Source organism: Odontesthes bonariensis, chromosome 4, assembly GCF_027942865.1.
Source record: "Odontesthes bonariensis isolate fOdoBon6 chromosome 4, fOdoBon6.hap1, whole genome shotgun sequence".
Taxonomy (NCBI): Eukaryota; Metazoa; Chordata; class Actinopteri; order Atheriniformes; family Atherinopsidae; genus Odontesthes; species Odontesthes bonariensis.
In genome coordinates, this window is record NC_134509.1 from 11,154,729 (window position 1) to 11,171,768 (window position 17,040).

The 17,040-nt window shown below is 39.6% G+C and overlaps 1 protein-coding gene across 2 annotated transcripts in view; it reads left to right on the forward strand.

Moving 5' to 3' along the window:
- Positions 1–17,040, forward strand: part of ctnna2 (catenin (cadherin-associated protein), alpha 2) — a 303,521-nt gene that overhangs the window by 271,696 nt on the left and 14,785 nt on the right. For both annotated transcript variants that reach the window (XM_075462955.1, XM_075462956.1), the window contains 2 exons: positions 6,314–6,465; positions 12,037–12,150. In XM_075462955.1, coding sequence (XP_075319070.1) covers positions 6,314–6,465; positions 12,037–12,150 — 266 coding nt within the window. The remainder of the gene's footprint in view (positions 1–6,313; positions 6,466–12,036; positions 12,151–17,040) is intronic.

A 17,040-nucleotide genomic window follows, 5' to 3' on the forward strand; every position in this document is an offset into this window, starting at 1 on the left:
CATGGCCTCAGGCGGAACTGTCTTAAATTTTAACGATTCTCAATGCTAATAGAGATGTTAAGGTGGGGAACCAACAACTATGTCAGAGCAGTGTTTCATTGGCTCCATATTTCTCTTTGATGGAGAGCTGTAGTGTTTCTCCTTCCTGTTTGCCTCTTAGTGGTTGTTGGGGGTTTTAAGGGCTACCACGCACATCTGATCTGGACCATAAAGCACTTATTGATCCTTGTGAACTTTTGCCTCCCTCTCCCCTCAGTCCTCTCAGACCTGATGTCTATGGATCTGAGCACAGTCAAGGAGAAATCTATAGCTGGGGGAAAAGATGATTAAGTGTAGCTGAACAAAGGAAAAGGATATAGGACCACACACTTTTTAGAGGGTACTGAGTCCAATTAACTAGACTCTACCAAAAAAAAAATCAATAGCTGTCACCAAGGATTTCACTAAGCGATTTGAGCGAGGATTTTAGTGGAATTCATTGATGTGGTCCCCTTTTTTCCTCGACTCAGTGGTGGGCATGTGTAAAACATTCATGTCTTGCCTGTGTGTGTGTGTGTCTCTGTGCGTCTCTTTTAGATGGTTGTTTGTGTTTTCATTTGATTGCCCCTGTGTTTATGCCCACAGCAACTCACGCCAATCACCACCACTCGCCCGTTTCCTTGACAGCTGCCACACCAACACAGCGCCCACCACAACTACAGTTCTCGCCCTTTGACCTTCTCTCAATTTGCCCATCCCTCCCTCTCACATTGAACGTGGTGGGATTTATGGCCAGGCCAAATGCAGGCAGCCGAGGCGTACTGTGTAAAGCTTAGCCATAGATTCCTGACAGACAGTCCACACATGGGTCTGGGATTGAAGCGTGTCCTTGAGAGGGAGAAAAATCAATAGCCTAATGGGAAAGTGGTTATGACTTCTCTCTCTTATCCCCTCTCCTTCTCCTCCTCCCCTGATACACTTTTCTCCCCTATACTAACACTCTCTGTTTAAACTAATCTACCCCTCAAAAAGACAGACAAATTTCCAAGTTGCTTATTAATGTGGTGCTTGCAGAGGGTAGATTAAAAAACTGATATATAGCCAGTGCACCATTTAGAAATGGTAGGGTGGTGCCGCTCCTTGTTATTACATCGGGGCACAGAAAATAGGATTTAGCCAGGGTTTTGCGGTGAGTAATAACACATATGCTCACACTGCCTCCCACATGTCATGCCGGTAAATCAGTGGATCAAGAGCACTAAAAAGAAATGCAGCTGGGACTTAAAGGATATAAGTAAAGACACTTCATACTGTCTGCCTCTGAAATAATAGCTCCAAGGACCAGACTTCCTTTTTTTCCTCTTTAATCAGAAAACCCCCGTATGGCATCTGTAGCCACCAACGAAGAGAAAGCAATTTATGCATCACAGCAAATAGAGAAATGAATCAGTGCTCTCTTAAAACTCAAAATGGCTTGTTTATATGGTCCATAGGTGTACAGCACATATAGCTGGATGAGTCACGTTTTCAATCTTTGTTCTGGTTGTAATGATGGAGAAAGATGTATTTTTCAGATTGATAGGCAGATGGCCCAAAGCTCGAAAGGAGAGGAGGTAAGGTCTCTTAATCAGTGCGTAAATAGAGGCGGGTGTTAGGAGAGAGAGCCGATGAGGATGATGCTATGAGAGGAGCAGTGCAGTTTGAGGAAGTTGGTGAAACATTTTAACCAGGCTCACAGTGTAGGAGAGAAGATCAGTGAGAAAACATTTTTAAATTCATTTTTGTCCATGCTGTATGTTTAGTTATGCATAAAAATTCAATTTGTAATTAGGCCAAAAAGTTTTTGAGATGTTCATATTTAGTCCAAAAAATCACGCGGAAAATTGCACCTTTTCAGATTATGGGGTGCAAAAAGCAGAGCAGCAGATATTGGCCCGTTCAAACTCTGTGGGCATCTACATACGCACCTGATGTGTTTAATCATGCGTGTGCAGTGGCACAACGTGCAAAAAGTCTAACCGAAGTTATAGATGATGTCACAGTCCCGCTGAATTCTGCTCCCGTTTCATGTCTTTGTTGAGCAGGGCTTGACACAATCATGCAAAGTGACCCACCTCGTTCTTTACACTTCAGAGTTGGATCCCATTGAACTGTGAGCATGAAAATTGAAAGGCTCTGTCGTGTGCAGCCAGTTTAAAAGAGGAGCTGGAATTGACCCCTTGTTTGGGAAATTGTGTCTTGTTACTCCCATTTTCTTTTCTTTTTTTTTTTTTTTGGTGACTGCAGTGAAATGATACAAGCAGCAAACACGAGGGGATGCAGTTTGTCTGCAGCGGGTGTAAGCAGCGAAGAAGGTTAACGACAGTTAAATGTTTCATAAACGGCGAGATAATGTACAATTTTGTAAACTGCAGTTGTTAGTGCAGTTGTTAGTCTTCTCCCCTCCTGCTTTAGAGTACACCATGGGAGGATATTTTGTCTGACAGATTCTGTCTGACTAAGAATCTAGCATTAAGATGGTGGTCTCGTGGCATTTCTGATTCACCTCTTTTGAAGCTTATCTGAGCTACAAATTCAAGCGCACATTTCCTGTTTTGGTCTGATATTCAGCAGATTTGCTGGCGGATGTGCTCATTTGGCTGATAGATACACTGCAGGACCGAGTTTAGAAATGCAGAGCTTCGTGTTTTATCAGTGGATTTTGCACATTACCACATTTCCAGAAAACAAACTGCACCAACTCTCTTCTGCTGTGCATAAATCATATCCCTGGTATCACTGCTTTAATAAAACAGCTGTGCCGATTACTGTGGCGCACAAATAAGGAGGCTTATATGATAATTATATGATTACGTTATTTTGAAAAAGCAAAAAAGAAGGTACTTTGAGTTTTTACAAAGATGATTAAAATACATAGAAAAATAGATGATGAAGCTATGTATGTGACTGCATTATCCCAGTACAATCTCAGCTTTTTCAATTGTATGACACCTTCAAAGACAGTTACCGCATGCCTTCAAATGTGACACAACAGTGCCTTAAGTTTTGAATGAGGTAGCAGCCTGCTGTGATTTGCAAGTGATTTAATAAAGGTAAACAGAGTGGATGGTCCTGTGTAATGGTGATGTGCTCTCGGGCGGTACTTCCTAAATTAGACAATGTAGACTTGTCAACAAACCCACTGCCTTCAGATGGCTGCAGGGGATTAATGAACTCAAGGAGAAGCTTTTCTGACACAGTATAAAGCTCATGTGGACAACAAATACTACAATTCCTTAAACATATTTAAAGATCATTGCAGATACTTCTCTCTTGTAACAAATTTATCAAGGCTAATAGAAGCACATTTACTGGTAAGGGCAGTAAATATGACAGACATGCAGTCATCCAAATAACTAACAATGCAAAGGCTTTAGAGTTGACGCTATGTGGATCAAATGCTGATTGGTTGAAAGCTAGAGCCAGAAGGGCCCAACAGCAAGCAACTGATTTCCCAACAAAGAGGATGAAGCACCGAGAATCATATGAAGCAAAGAAGTACGGGTCAAAAGCTCAGACAGCGTACTTAGTTTCGCTACACAAAGCAGATCTTTGTCCACTTTGGCTTCTGTCTTTTCTACAGCAGAGCAAAACTTAAGGACCAACAACAGCGCCAACACAACCAAGACGAGCCTGCAACCCTGTTTGTACTGCATATTTATGAGACTGCTCCCAAGTGATGGCAAAAGGCTATAACATTTAGCTGCGTGTTTGCGAGGCACCTGCAGAGAGCATTCGGAGATACACGTCCGGGCCCTATTCCTGCCATTCTTGTTAAATCACCGCTGGTGTTTAGCTGGCTGTTGACAAGATGACAACACTGCACCGGAGACTGGTCTTCAGAGGCTTTAGTTGTTTTTTTTGGTTTTTTTTCTATTGTGAAATCTATAACTATTTTTCAACTAAATTCGCTCTGAGTCACATCATTCGAATGAGACTCATTCATGCTTGTGCCTTTTCTGCCACCTGTGCTTCATGAAATCTGTGCTTGGCACCAAACTATCATACAGATGGGTAGAATTTCATGGTCAGTAAAGTTCTAACTTGTAAGAGTTCTGCTTGAACTTGTTGTGCTGCACTGAAAACAAAGTCCTATTAAAAGAGATAAGACTGTACTGATGACTGATGGGGAGCTGCATCAGCGGTGCGAAAAAACAGTTAAAAGGTAACAAAACAGATCTAGGTTCTCTGATAGCAGAATTAATAAAAATGACAGAAATCATTAGATGAAATGAAGAGATGACATTGAAAAGCTTCACAACCTTAGATACATCACAATAACTTAGAGAAAAGATGGGAATTGTGAAAATATTTGTGTGAAAAAAATTGAATAATGCAACCCTCCAGCCACAACCTATCATGCACATTATACATAATGGATAAGAGACACAGTGTGCATAATCTGTAGAAACTCATTTCTCACCACCCAAGCGCAACAAAACAACTCAACACTTATGCTACCATCTTTTAAGTTGATGTTGCAAAATTTTTAAGCAGACAGTTGCCTATTTACATAATCTAGTCCGCAAGAAACAGCATCATTCATTTGCTTTAGCTTTCTCCTGATTAATGTGGGTCCATGCTCCACTTTGTGTGTGTTTCCTTTTACCTGTCATAATGTACCGTCTAAATTGAGCTGTCTTAATGTGAAATTGAGGTTTATGCATCAGAGATGCTGCAGGTTGTGCTGTGTATATCTTGTTAAGCATGTCACAGGGGCACACCATCTCTGCTTTGAGGTTTTTAAGCATTCATTGTACTTCCATAACTTCTCACTTTAACTATGCTTAAGCCTGGCGGGCGAAAAAATCCATTCCTACATGGTCACATTTAATTCCCTTCATCATTTTTCAACTGGAATGAGTGAAATTGCTCCTTACCATCAGCAACTTTGCTCATTAAGGGGCTCCGAGAACATTTAAATATTTCTATTTAAAACGCCTTCCCAGCAATTCCCAAAAGCCTATTTTACGCTTCTCCAGTAAGTGGATTAAACTGAATTAAAAATTAAAAGAAAAAAGGAAGAGACTTTTTGTAGTGCCTTTTATGTTTGGTGAAATATAGCTTGTGTTTTATATCAAACAAATAAGTCCACTGCAGACACACCTTTAGTGCAAGTGAGGTAATTGATTTAGTTCACTGTGCTTGTAAGAGAGGAGGAAAATGGGAATAGTAATAATAATAAAAATCACACAGTTGGCTCTCTGGTAGGGGCTCACCAGCCAAGCTAAAGTACCTTTTTCTTTATCCAAATTTTCTCATTAGATTAGAAGTTTCTTGTCCTTCCAGAAGGATGTCTCAAATAAATGCAAGTAACTGCTCCTCTAATAACCACTCTTTCTTGACACATATTTACTGCTTGTTTTCTTTCTTTCTTGCTTTTTTTCAAAGCAGTCGAAACATCTAATCACAGCGTGTCTTTTCATCTGTCTCTTCCTGTCTTCCATCTGAAATCTTTCCAGAGATGTATATTTCATGTTGAATGGGAGAAAATGCCTATCTGGTTGTATACTTAAACTACAGTTGAAAGCAATATTGAGGTTGGAGGCATTTGTAAAGTTTGGAAAGGTACGTCTTACCACACGGCATATTTAGACCTTTTCTGGTTGGTGACTGGCTGTCAAGGTAAATCACTGCTTTTGTTATGGTAATTTCCTTCAGCACAATTATTGTGACACAACAGCACATCACGTAGAAAGGTAGCCTGCTAAATTTAAAACATTTTGTTCGTATTCTTGAATATTAAACGGCGTCTATTCACATTCAGCACAATTCATTTGAAACGCACAAAGAGGACGCAGCGCGACCGTCGGCCAGTTGACACTGACCACAAAACCGACTATTTTTATGGTCAGTAGGGATTTTTTGTTGTAAAGCTTTTGTTTGGCTCAAAAGAGTCGATGAATTTGTTTCCCTTCGTCTGTATTTGGATTCGGCAGCCAGGGCTCGCAATTCAAAAAAGAAGAAGCGCACACAGCCTTCTCCCAGATTAGTCCACATGTACCTCCAACAGCCAAATGGCACCATACATCCGGTCTGTCTTTGACAATTAGACGATATGTGAAAGGCATACTGTCGTACAGAGGGAAAATCGGGAAAGTGAGATATCATCATGTCCTCGAACAGAGAAATGAAGGACTGAAATTTGTGATTTCGCCATGACATTTTCCTCTCTCTAATTTAGAAGCTTTCAGTCGTTATAGAGAAAGCAGATAACTAACAAGCGTGATAAACTTGTCTCTCTCATCATTCTTTCTGTTCCCCGTCTCTACCTCCCTTACTTCTTTCTCTACAGTCATGCCCCGTTTTGCTGAACAAGTGGAGGTAGCTATCGAGGCACTGAGCACGAATCCCCCGCAGGCCTTTGAGGAGAATGAGTTCATTGATGCGTCCCGTTTGGTGTACGATGGCGTCCGTGACATCAGGAAAGCTGTCCTGATGATAAGGGTACGTCCGTCACTTGGTCTCAAAGAGCGGAAGGAAAAATCTCACTGAGATTCCGTTCGATGGTTTAAATGCTCAGCTTAAAGTGATTTCTTTCTGTCATCAACCTCACTGTTTAAAACATTTGACTGACTTCTTTGTTTATGCAGATATCTGAATGAAGTGTCCATTGACTGCTGCATATTCAGTTAGTAACTATGTTTTGTACCAGTTTGGTTCCAGAGCATGCTGTATGTCGGGCATTATTCAAATTAAACCTTCTCAAATGTGAGTCCTGCACGTGTTAAAACCTTAGATTTTACATCCTAAGTTACTTTGGGTGTACTTAATACAAAAATTGGTCGCACTTAAATTACAAACCTCTTAATTTGACTGTGCATCCTTACTTTTGTATTTGTACAGCAAAGTGTCCTGCTGGCTGACAAATACAGTAGATGAGGTCATATAATACAAGAGGAAAATGGTGTTCCTCTTAGCATAAGGAAAAAAATCAAATCAAGCTATCCGTCACATCATCTGTTGTATGGAGCTGGCTAAACACATAGGAGCATGTCATGATGAAAATCCTTCATAACAACAAGCTACCAAGCAGCCCCACTGCCTCATATTCACTCTGATGTTACAGTATCTACATTTTTCACCCGATTTGGCCCTCCTCTTTTCACCATGTAATTCATTTATTCAACTTTATGCAGGCTGGAAGGTTTCCCAGTGCAGCGTTGGAAAAAATCTAATTATGGAAAATAATTTGATGTTGGTAAATAATGTAAAACAGGCAGCTTTGAACTGCCCGAGACCAGCTGGCTTCATAATCCCATCCAAGTTCAATTACTTTCAGAGGAAACAACTTGGGAAGATCTGTGCTTTTTCTGTTGTCTGCCTCCATCATAGAGATACCAAGTGTTGGTGCCATGTGTAATAGTTTTTTTCTTTTCCTCTTTTCTGTGTCTGCAATTTTTTCCCCACTTAAACTGAGTAAAAGCTCCTTTAAAATTTTCACAGGACAGATCTCATAAGAAGTCGGTGGATTAAGAATACAATTCTCCATGGTGTTTAAAATTCGATTCAGGTCTTGAGAATAGCATAAAGTTACACTGAAAACTCTCTAACGCAGCTGGCCTGTGGCTTTTATGTACCCACATGCACAGGTAGAGCAACTTGTAAAATCCATAGTTATTGAAGACTGTATAGCGATCAGTATTTCATGTATTTTCACTAGTTGCCAGGTTTAACAGACTGACCGATCTGTCACAGAGGAAGTTCAGATCTAATCCAGCTCTGCATTAAACCAAATGAAAGGAGCTTCACAGATGGGATCATGTGTTTCAAACACTCACATAATCTGAGAATGCTGCTTTAATAGCCTTGAGTTTAAGGGCTGATCAGATCCTAAACACTTCTAAGGGGTTTATAATGAGGCAGCAGTATTTTTACAAGCTTGTGAAATTATCACAATTACTACAATGATTTTTATGCTCTGCTGCGATGACCACAAGGTAAACAACAAAATCACCCCGCGCACATAAAGCAGTCTCCAAGGTAACTGGCCCTCCGACTTGACACTTAAACTGCGCCACACTGTGACCTCATTGAAACGAATGAGGGGGCTGAATTCTTTCCCAGCCTTTATGTAATGTGTGAGCATGGCTTTACTCAGACTGTGTGTTCCATGACTTGCGCAAAGTTTCAGGGCAAAATGCCCACTTGATATTATTCGTAGAGAGAAAAGCCACAGTGAACATTTACATTTCTTATGTATATCTGACCACACCCATACCCAAATGTACGGTGTGGTCAGTTGCATATGTAAGCAGAAATACCTGAGATGTACCACGACCTAGACCGCTGTTATTATTCCACTGGGTGCATTTACTCCTTAACTTCTCTACCCTGAATTACTTGTCTCACATAGCTGGTCAGCACCTATGTTTTCTACCATTGAGTTTGTCATCCAGCTTTAAATGCATTTACATTAGAGCAGGAAAGGCTTATCACAGACATCTTGACATATGCAAAAACAATTAATTAAGTGGGCCAAATTTACCTCGGACGAGATGAGATAGTCATTTCCTATGAGAGTATTTGGTCTGTGATATGATTTCCTAGCCTGGCATTCAAGACAAATGCACAAATACAAATTACTGTGCAGCCTCTCAGTTCAGGTTTGATTTCCAAAGAGAATTATTAACAAGCTCAGATCAGAGTGCTTCAGGATGCAATTGGATAGACCTATGACCAATCAGAGCAGCAACCAGTCAGGCACTGAGGGACGTTCCTCAACAGTGCTCCTTTGTACATTCTTATTTTATCACAGCTGTATTGTAGATATAAAGTACCCCTGAAAATCAGTTTAGACAAAGGGGGAGCAGCCATATTAAGCCAGAGAAAATGAAATATGAACTCTCACATTCAACTAGTCCCCGGGCTAATGATTTGGAGAGGCAAAATTGGAATAGGGCCTCACAAAACCATACAACATTAATTATGTATCAACTAAATAATCAAGGAACATAAATCAATCAGTGAAAAAATGGGGAAAAAAATTCAACCATTCAAAGTACCTTATTAAGATTTGATGACGAACATGAGTTTATGAAGGTGAGTAGTAGAAACAGTTCAAGGTTTTTGCTTCTGTCGGCACATAGAAAGATAATGTAGTCTGAGCATTGTGTGAATAGATAATGAGCAGCTAATTCCAATTTGTGCAAATGCAAATTTTATGGTGTACTGCCACAATCTATCACCTCTTAGCAAGCAGTTGCTTTCTAAAACAGGGTGCTTGCTCTTTTTCCAAATTAAAATTCCAGACTTTTTTAAAACTGATACTTTTTTTCCCCAAGACCTTAACGTTATGTACTTGTAACTTGTGTGCCTACTGCCTACTTTATTGGGTGAGATTGTACCAACTGTGTTTATTAGAAATGTTCATTTGTATAGGCTAGTATTCAACGAACAAATGCATTATTCACAGTAAATTATGCTTTTACTGATGAAAACATTTCAAAACATGAAAATCACAAGTACATGAATTTCACATCAAACAAGTGTCGCAAAAACTATCTATAAAAAAATGAATGGATGGATGAATGTATGTAGAATTCAGTCTCTTCACTCACATCTCATCCCATTAGGCTAATACAGTACGTGACCAGTTAGTAAAATTATAGTTTTATAGCATTGCTTCCTATTTCTCATTTCACAATGCCTTTGAGCATACTGTAAAATTCTACCATACATTTATTTTCCATACTTTATTAAGACTTTCACACAAAATTCAAGACTTTTCAAGGTCTGGAAAACAGTGCTTCAAAATTCCATACTTATTAAGACTTTCAAGACCCTGTAAAAGCGCAGAATTATCACCAGTGTGAACACTACTTTGTTTTAGAATCAAATTACTTTGAATATATATCATAACGTTGATATATTCAAGCTGCTAACTGTGCTTTTTACAAGGAGAGCTGGGACAACACTTTTTTTTGTATGCCTGCTTTATGTAGTAATATAACATGCACATTTAAACAATGCACCTTTCACGGTAGTTTCCCAATTTAGAGATTTTGATAATTACCTTTTGATAATGATGACTAATTATGATGAATTGTTTTCAGTCAATTTCAGCAGTTACATGTTGCTGCTCTTGAGATACAGATGGGCAACATTCTTGAATTTACTTTTTTGAGTCACATAAACGATAGATTACACAAAGCTCTTTGTATCTGTGGCCTTTACCAGATGCATCTCTGCATTAAAACAATCGTACTAACAATAGAACAGCAGCAGAAAGGTTGTGGCGTGAATACAAACATGAAATCATGACACAGCAGATCAGCAAAGCACACGTATACGGCGCTACCAGCGTAAACCCGGCTTAATGGGAGCCAACTTTAACGGGTAAAAAAGTTTGTGTTAACTCGGACTACACTTTGAAATCAGCAGAGAGAAAATAAACAGAACTACAAAAAGCTGTCCCTGCGAAAAACAGCAGTGAGAATGCTGAAAAGCTGAATGGGGATAGCTGGCCAAGCTAAAAAAGCTGAAAATAATGAAAATTTAGCAGAAAGTTTTTTTTCTGAAGTCTCAAAAGGCCTGAAAGGTATTTTGAAAAAAGCTGGAGCTAGATGAGGGCAGAAAACTACAGAAAAGAGAAGAAAAATGCCAAACAAAAAGGGCAAAAATTCAGAAAGAAGAGAAACAATGCAGAACATTTTGAAAATTTAGTAGAAAGTACCTGAAAATGTATTTTTGAAAAGAGCTGGAGCTGGATGAAGGCAGAAAACTACAAAAAAAGAGAAGAAAAATGCAAAAAGCATTGTCAGTTGGAAGGTACTGCCATGATTCAGAGGCTTCTAATTCAAAAAGTAAAGTTGGTTGAAAGAGGACAAATTTTCCTACGTTTTAATGCTAAAATTATTTCTGTGGCTTAAAGATTTTGGAAACATTGACAAAATCATTTTTCTGAAGAATCTTTCTGTATTCTTCCACTCTCAGTTGCAGCCTCCACTCTACACATGAGCATTCCGTGTCATTGGAATGCATTGTAAAGTCAGAAATCACCAAGGATTTTACTAAATTTTTAAACTGTGATAGTTCAAAATTGCCTGAATAAAAAGCTGCATTATTCAGTAATAGCTGGATGTCTTGTGAAGATATTAAAGTTGGAATGGTGTCTAGCTGAAAGTATGCTGAAGTAGTTAAGTTTGAAAGAGGAGGAAGCTTTTTTCATAATTTGAAAGGATTTACCATTACTTTACCAAATTCTTAAAAGCATTCTCACAATAACATAATTACAGTATATACAATTATGTTTGATTATGTTTATGATTACAATTATTTATTTATTTATTTTTTTTCAAAATGTTCCATTTTGTATGATGAATAATTAAAGAATCCCAAATGTAACGCACTCTGTCTGACCCCATTGAATTAGCGACAAGCTGACAACCGTTGTTGGCATAATGCAGCAGTGTGTACACAAACACTGAAGCTCACAGAGGTTTTGTGCAAACAGATTCAAATATGTTACCGGCGAATAATACCGAAATGTAAGTTCTCACATCTGCATGATTCTAAAATGAATAGTTGAACACTGAATAGAGGGAAACTTTCTGAAGTGTTATCCTTTGGCACTCACACTTGGCTTTTTATTCACTGTTATCTTCCTAATGCTAAATGTTGTTAAATTGATGAAAAAGGGTCTCAGCCTTTTGTGCGTTTATTTATCTTTTTCATTTCAATTTTTATTTCATAGGCCATAGAAGGCCGTGTTTGAAGGATGGAGGTACAGACAAAAACTTTCAAAGAAATTCACTTTTTTTTGTCATTGGGTTTCAGATTTACGCACGTGCCTTCTAGAACTATTTACTCAGACCATTTAATTCTTTCAGTTGCGTTGCGTCTCTGTATGTATGCTGGATTTGGTTTGAAGTTAAACTCCTCTCAAGGTATTATTGAAAGAATACAGGGGAATATATGAGGAGAATGTGAGATTTCCAAGCGGTTGCTTTTAAAGTTAAAGAAAACTTCTCTTGATTTCTGACTGTTCGTCCAACTTTGCTTTTGTGCTTCTTCCAGACACCAGAGGAACTGGAAGATGACTCAGACTTTGAACAGGAGGATTATGATACTCGCAGCAGGACTAGTGTCCAGACTGAAGATGACCAGCTTATTGCTGGACAGAGTGCTCGGGTGAGTGGATAGTTACTTCCTCAGCGTGCTGCATGTTTTCAAATGTGTCCCACTCACAGAACATTTAGCAAACAGAAACAAAAAAAAAAAAACATGTATTTATTTTTGGTTCAAGGCTGGGCACCAAGCCCAAATTCTTCATCAAAATGACATCAGTGTTGGGCTGAGTTGCAAATCAAACTCCACTTTCTTCCTGACATTTACCCTCATCTGGTGGCCACACGTGCGTTAGTTCATCCAACGAGTTCCACTTAAATAGCATTTAAATTATCCTAACAAGCAACACTATTAAAAAAAGACGCTCTTCAGGGATGGAAGGTATGAAATTACAATCACCAACAAATAAGTAATTACTAAAGTCCCTTCAGACACTATCCAAAATACAGCACAGTGCTGTGCCAAGGCCTCGGTCATGGTCACCAGGGTCTGTGCTTTGTGCACATTAGCAATTTTTCACTTGGGCCCAGCTTAAAAGACATTAACAGGGTATCAGTGCCTGCTTCCTTCCAGCAACACAGAGGGTCTAGCGGTGTGTTTCATGTTGAATGGATTGTGGATGGCATGAATGTGACTTGGCTCAATGCCTCTCCCCATTGCCCATGCCTGCCTGAGTCTCTATACAGTCTGCACACACTGGGGTGATGCACAAGAACGGGAGAAATAAATCCAATTAAAACAGCAGCTTATTTTTGGTTAGATTTCTCCACTGGGCAGTTTTACAACCATCATTCCTTTTTTTCTTTTTTTGAGGGGGTGGAATCAGAAGACGCAGGTTAAAAGCAAACCTTCGTCCTTAAGTAGCAACAAGAAGCGAACGCAACAGCCTGTTGAAGCTAAATCATGCTGCGACGATTGCAGGTGTCAACAAACTGACAACTGGTCAGATTTTCTACCAGTCATCTATCTCAAACAGAGACTTCTTTAAAAAAAATTGCACTTTTCATTTGTAAAATGAAGGTTATGAACAAAATTTCATGTTATTCATTATTCATAAAAATGTGTTAAAAACCTTACAGTAAGTGAGAAAATCCTTACACATATTTTTTGCGTAAAAAGAAAAAAAAAAAACTGTTTCAAAAGGCTTTTTAGCCTAATAAACAATGAACAACTCAATGACTTTTCAGTGTATATCTGATCCCACGTTAATAATGGTTATTGTCGGTTTCAGACTAAAGTCAGTAGTTCAAAACCAGGACACACCAGATTAATATCTGCCACTTCCATCAACTGGTGTTATCCTATTAGCCGACAGGCCTTTTGCAGTCATCAGTCTGACTATTGCCTGATACTGAAGTTAGAACGATACATTTGTGCATCCCAAATTTTTACTATCGCAACCTCTCATGTTGCATTTCAGAAACTAGATAATGTTTCCTGTGAAAGACCAAATTTACAACGAAAAGTGCCATTATTTGTCAGTATGTTAATACAATTGCTAAAATAAAGCCTCCAGGATTCAACAAGTACGTTTTCCATCCTCTTTGGTCAGGAAATGAACAAATTCACATCATAAGGCAGTGTCAATGCTGGGTCCCAAACGGGAAACAAACAGCAGTCTTCTGTCGGCAAAACTAAATATTGTGTTAACTCATCTATCCACCTTGACCTCTTCCATAATAAAACAAAAAAAAACATCATCTTCATTTTTCTTCAGCTTTTGTGCCTCAGAGACTGGAGTCGTACAGAATTTCTACTGTAGTTATTAGCCAAGTTTCCAAATTTGATGCAAATTTGAGAAGATGCTAAAAACAAAAGGTTCAGTAGTCGTGTTTTGAATAGCTGATTTGGAGCAAATAAACAAGGCTGGGTAGTGTTGTCAGAAGATGGCGGTATGTTAACAGTGCTGGATCAGAAGTAAAAGGTGTAGTGATGGCAAAGGCAAAGGAAGACCTCAAGGAAAAAGTACCGAAAATGGAGAGCAATCCTCTGGATTTATGTCCGCTGGTATAGTCCATGTTTCTTCTGTTGAGGCGGAACCAGCTATTTATTCATGGGATCAGTCATGTGAAGGAAATCTTAGCCATGTCTTACTTGCAGGAGGAGTTTCCAGCATTCATTGTTGTCAAATAGTTTCAAAAACAATGACGGAGTCATCGCCTCGCTCAGCAAAAGGAGAAAAAAATAAATAAATAGTTGCATTGGGAAGCACACCCTTAATTAACCAGGAGCAGGCCACATTACATTTTGGATTCCTTAAAAAAAACAATAATATATACTAAGATAAGAAAACGAGTGCTTCATTAATGTCAGTGCTAGTCATCCACGAGCAGTAGGAACAAACTCAGGTTTGGGGCTGTTCCAGAATGACTGTGGGGGTTCTTGGTGTGAAGTACTTTGGTTTTGTTGTATTTATACTCCCACTAAGGCCCCTGCCGCGCAACATCGCAGGGCCATCTGAGCTAAGATGCACCAACGCTTGTACACAAAGGAGCTTTACAGCACCAAACTGTTAACCAGTTTTTCTGGCATTCAACTGAGCTTTGAGTGGGCAGCTTTTTTTGGGAACAGTTTGAAGTGGCAACATGTCCCTTTGTCAAAACTTGTAACTGTAATACAGTGATATATGGCGGATTAAAGTATCTTAGGAAGTCTTGCAGTTGTGCTCGCATCAAATAAATGCACAATACAATGTCAGGAAACAGGATTTCCTTTTCCTCTTTGTACATGCAATTTTCATCATCTTGTTGTATATATCTAGCACAGTGACAGAGGTTCTCGCACAGTTTGACATTGTCTGTTTTTCCACTCACAGACCATGTCATGACCTTGGAGATTAAACCTTAGAAAACGCAGAAGGCAGTCGCATCCATAAAAGATGTTTTTGCAGTGAACCACTGGTGATCTGCCCAATCTCCCTCAGCCTGTCATGTCAGGATAAAGCTTGTCGTCCTCTAACGGTCATGCCAAATCCACACTAGTGCTCTCTGTTTCTATTCAAATAAACAAGAAGAAGCATAATCCATTTTTCTCCATAGGAGCTGACATGCTGGCACACTGAGGTTTACAGTCATGATCCCTCCAAGACCATCCGGTGCTCTGGCATCACACACAGGAGCCGGGCGAGATATCTCCATTTTATCCTATCGATCTCAATATTTCCCTTTTTCTCTGTGGAGAGAAAAATCAAATCAAGTTCAAGACAGTCCTTGGAGCTTGTGTTACCAGGGCTTTTCCCTGTGTGGCACTCTACCCGTCACTTCTATTATACTTTAGGTAAAGTTATCAGAGCAAACATGCATAATAAGAAAGTAAAGAAAAGAGGGAAAAAAAAGGGGGAGGCTTGTATATAGTGCTTATTTCTAAAGATACGGACAAAAAGTCGATTTCTATAACATGGCCCGGATATTGCTCACGCAGCCAAACACAAATGCCACCCCATCCCCCCCACCCCCACATACACCAAAAATATTTCTAAACACAGTGATTGGATAACGCTGTTGATAGGTCATCCATAAAATTGAACTCCGAGTGTCTGGGCTGTTTATTTCAAATGAAACAAATTAAAGTAATTTCAACATGCCGCACTTGGTGAAGAAACCCGGAAAGCGCTTTAATCCCCGCAGACGTGGCCGAGGCGCAGAGTGTATTGGCACAACATTCCCGGCTGGATTTGCCACTATGTTAAGCTCCCAAGGCCCGCTCCTTGTTGTTATCAGTAAAGAAGGGGAAGGGATTTGGGGATAAGTGAATTCTAGAGAGCTGTGGAGGAGGAGAGGGGTGGGGGTTGTCTTACCAAAGGCCTTCCTGCTCCCCTGACATCCCAATTGGCTCATGCGTTCACCCCTTTGCTGCTGCTTTCTTTTGTGTTTAGAACCCTTTTCTCTCCCTTCCTCCCTGACACACTCTTTAGTCACACCGTTTTCAGAGCATATTTGTACTAACCAAATCCCTCACTCTGTCTCCCCAACCTCCCTTTTTTGGAGGGGGGATTTTTTGTTCAAATTGTTGAGCTTCAAGGGACGTTTTGCTCCCTTTAGTTGTTTCGGGGGAGCAGCCTGCATTGATTTAATGTTATTCTTATGTACAGAGGTTGTGCAGAACATTCTCATTGCACTTACAGAATAACCCACATTCATGATTCTCAGTTTACATTTAGATTATCTGACTCATAACTTGACATTTAGCAAAACCATACATGCCCATCCCTTTGACACCAGCTGTAGACTGTTTGGTGTAATCATAGAAATGAGTGAATAATTGATGCCTCAACAGTTGGGTGCGGAAACGATAGGAATAGCGAAGATGTTAATGACCGCCCTCCAGTCCTGAAGTCCTGAAGAGAGTTCCACTAAATGTCACAGTACACTCACCGATGTCACTGTTGATTAGGTAGCAATTAGAGTCCGGCTGCATTATATTTTTGGCCACACTGAACATGTAATCAGCAAACCATACCTAAGGGAGGTATTTACCGGCCTAAGCTACAAGCTGAGGGCACAAGCAGCCTTAAAGTGAATGACTTGTTGTTTTCACAGTTATATTTAAAGACAGGTGACACCTGAAATCAACAACAAAAGAAATTGCTTAAAAGAAAGTAAAAGTACTACTCTTTGAAACAAAGTCAAATGGCAAATTTAATCAGCCGAAGCATGTGAATTATTCTGTGAATGTACAATAACTAGGAATGTTGATATTTGGCATCCTGGGTTCTACCATCCCTGGCTATCTGCCACTGTAAGACAATAAGTTTAGACCAGCAATGAATATTCTTCTCCCACAATGGAGGAGTGCTCAGGGTTGTTTATGGCACGGAGATGTCCATTTAGAGTGAATGATTTCAGGTATTCAACCAACACAAACAGACTTAGTTGCAGACCTTAAAAAAGGTACCAGTGTGTGGCATATGGAGAGGACATTTGTATTTTCCACAGCAGACCCAAACTGAAGGAC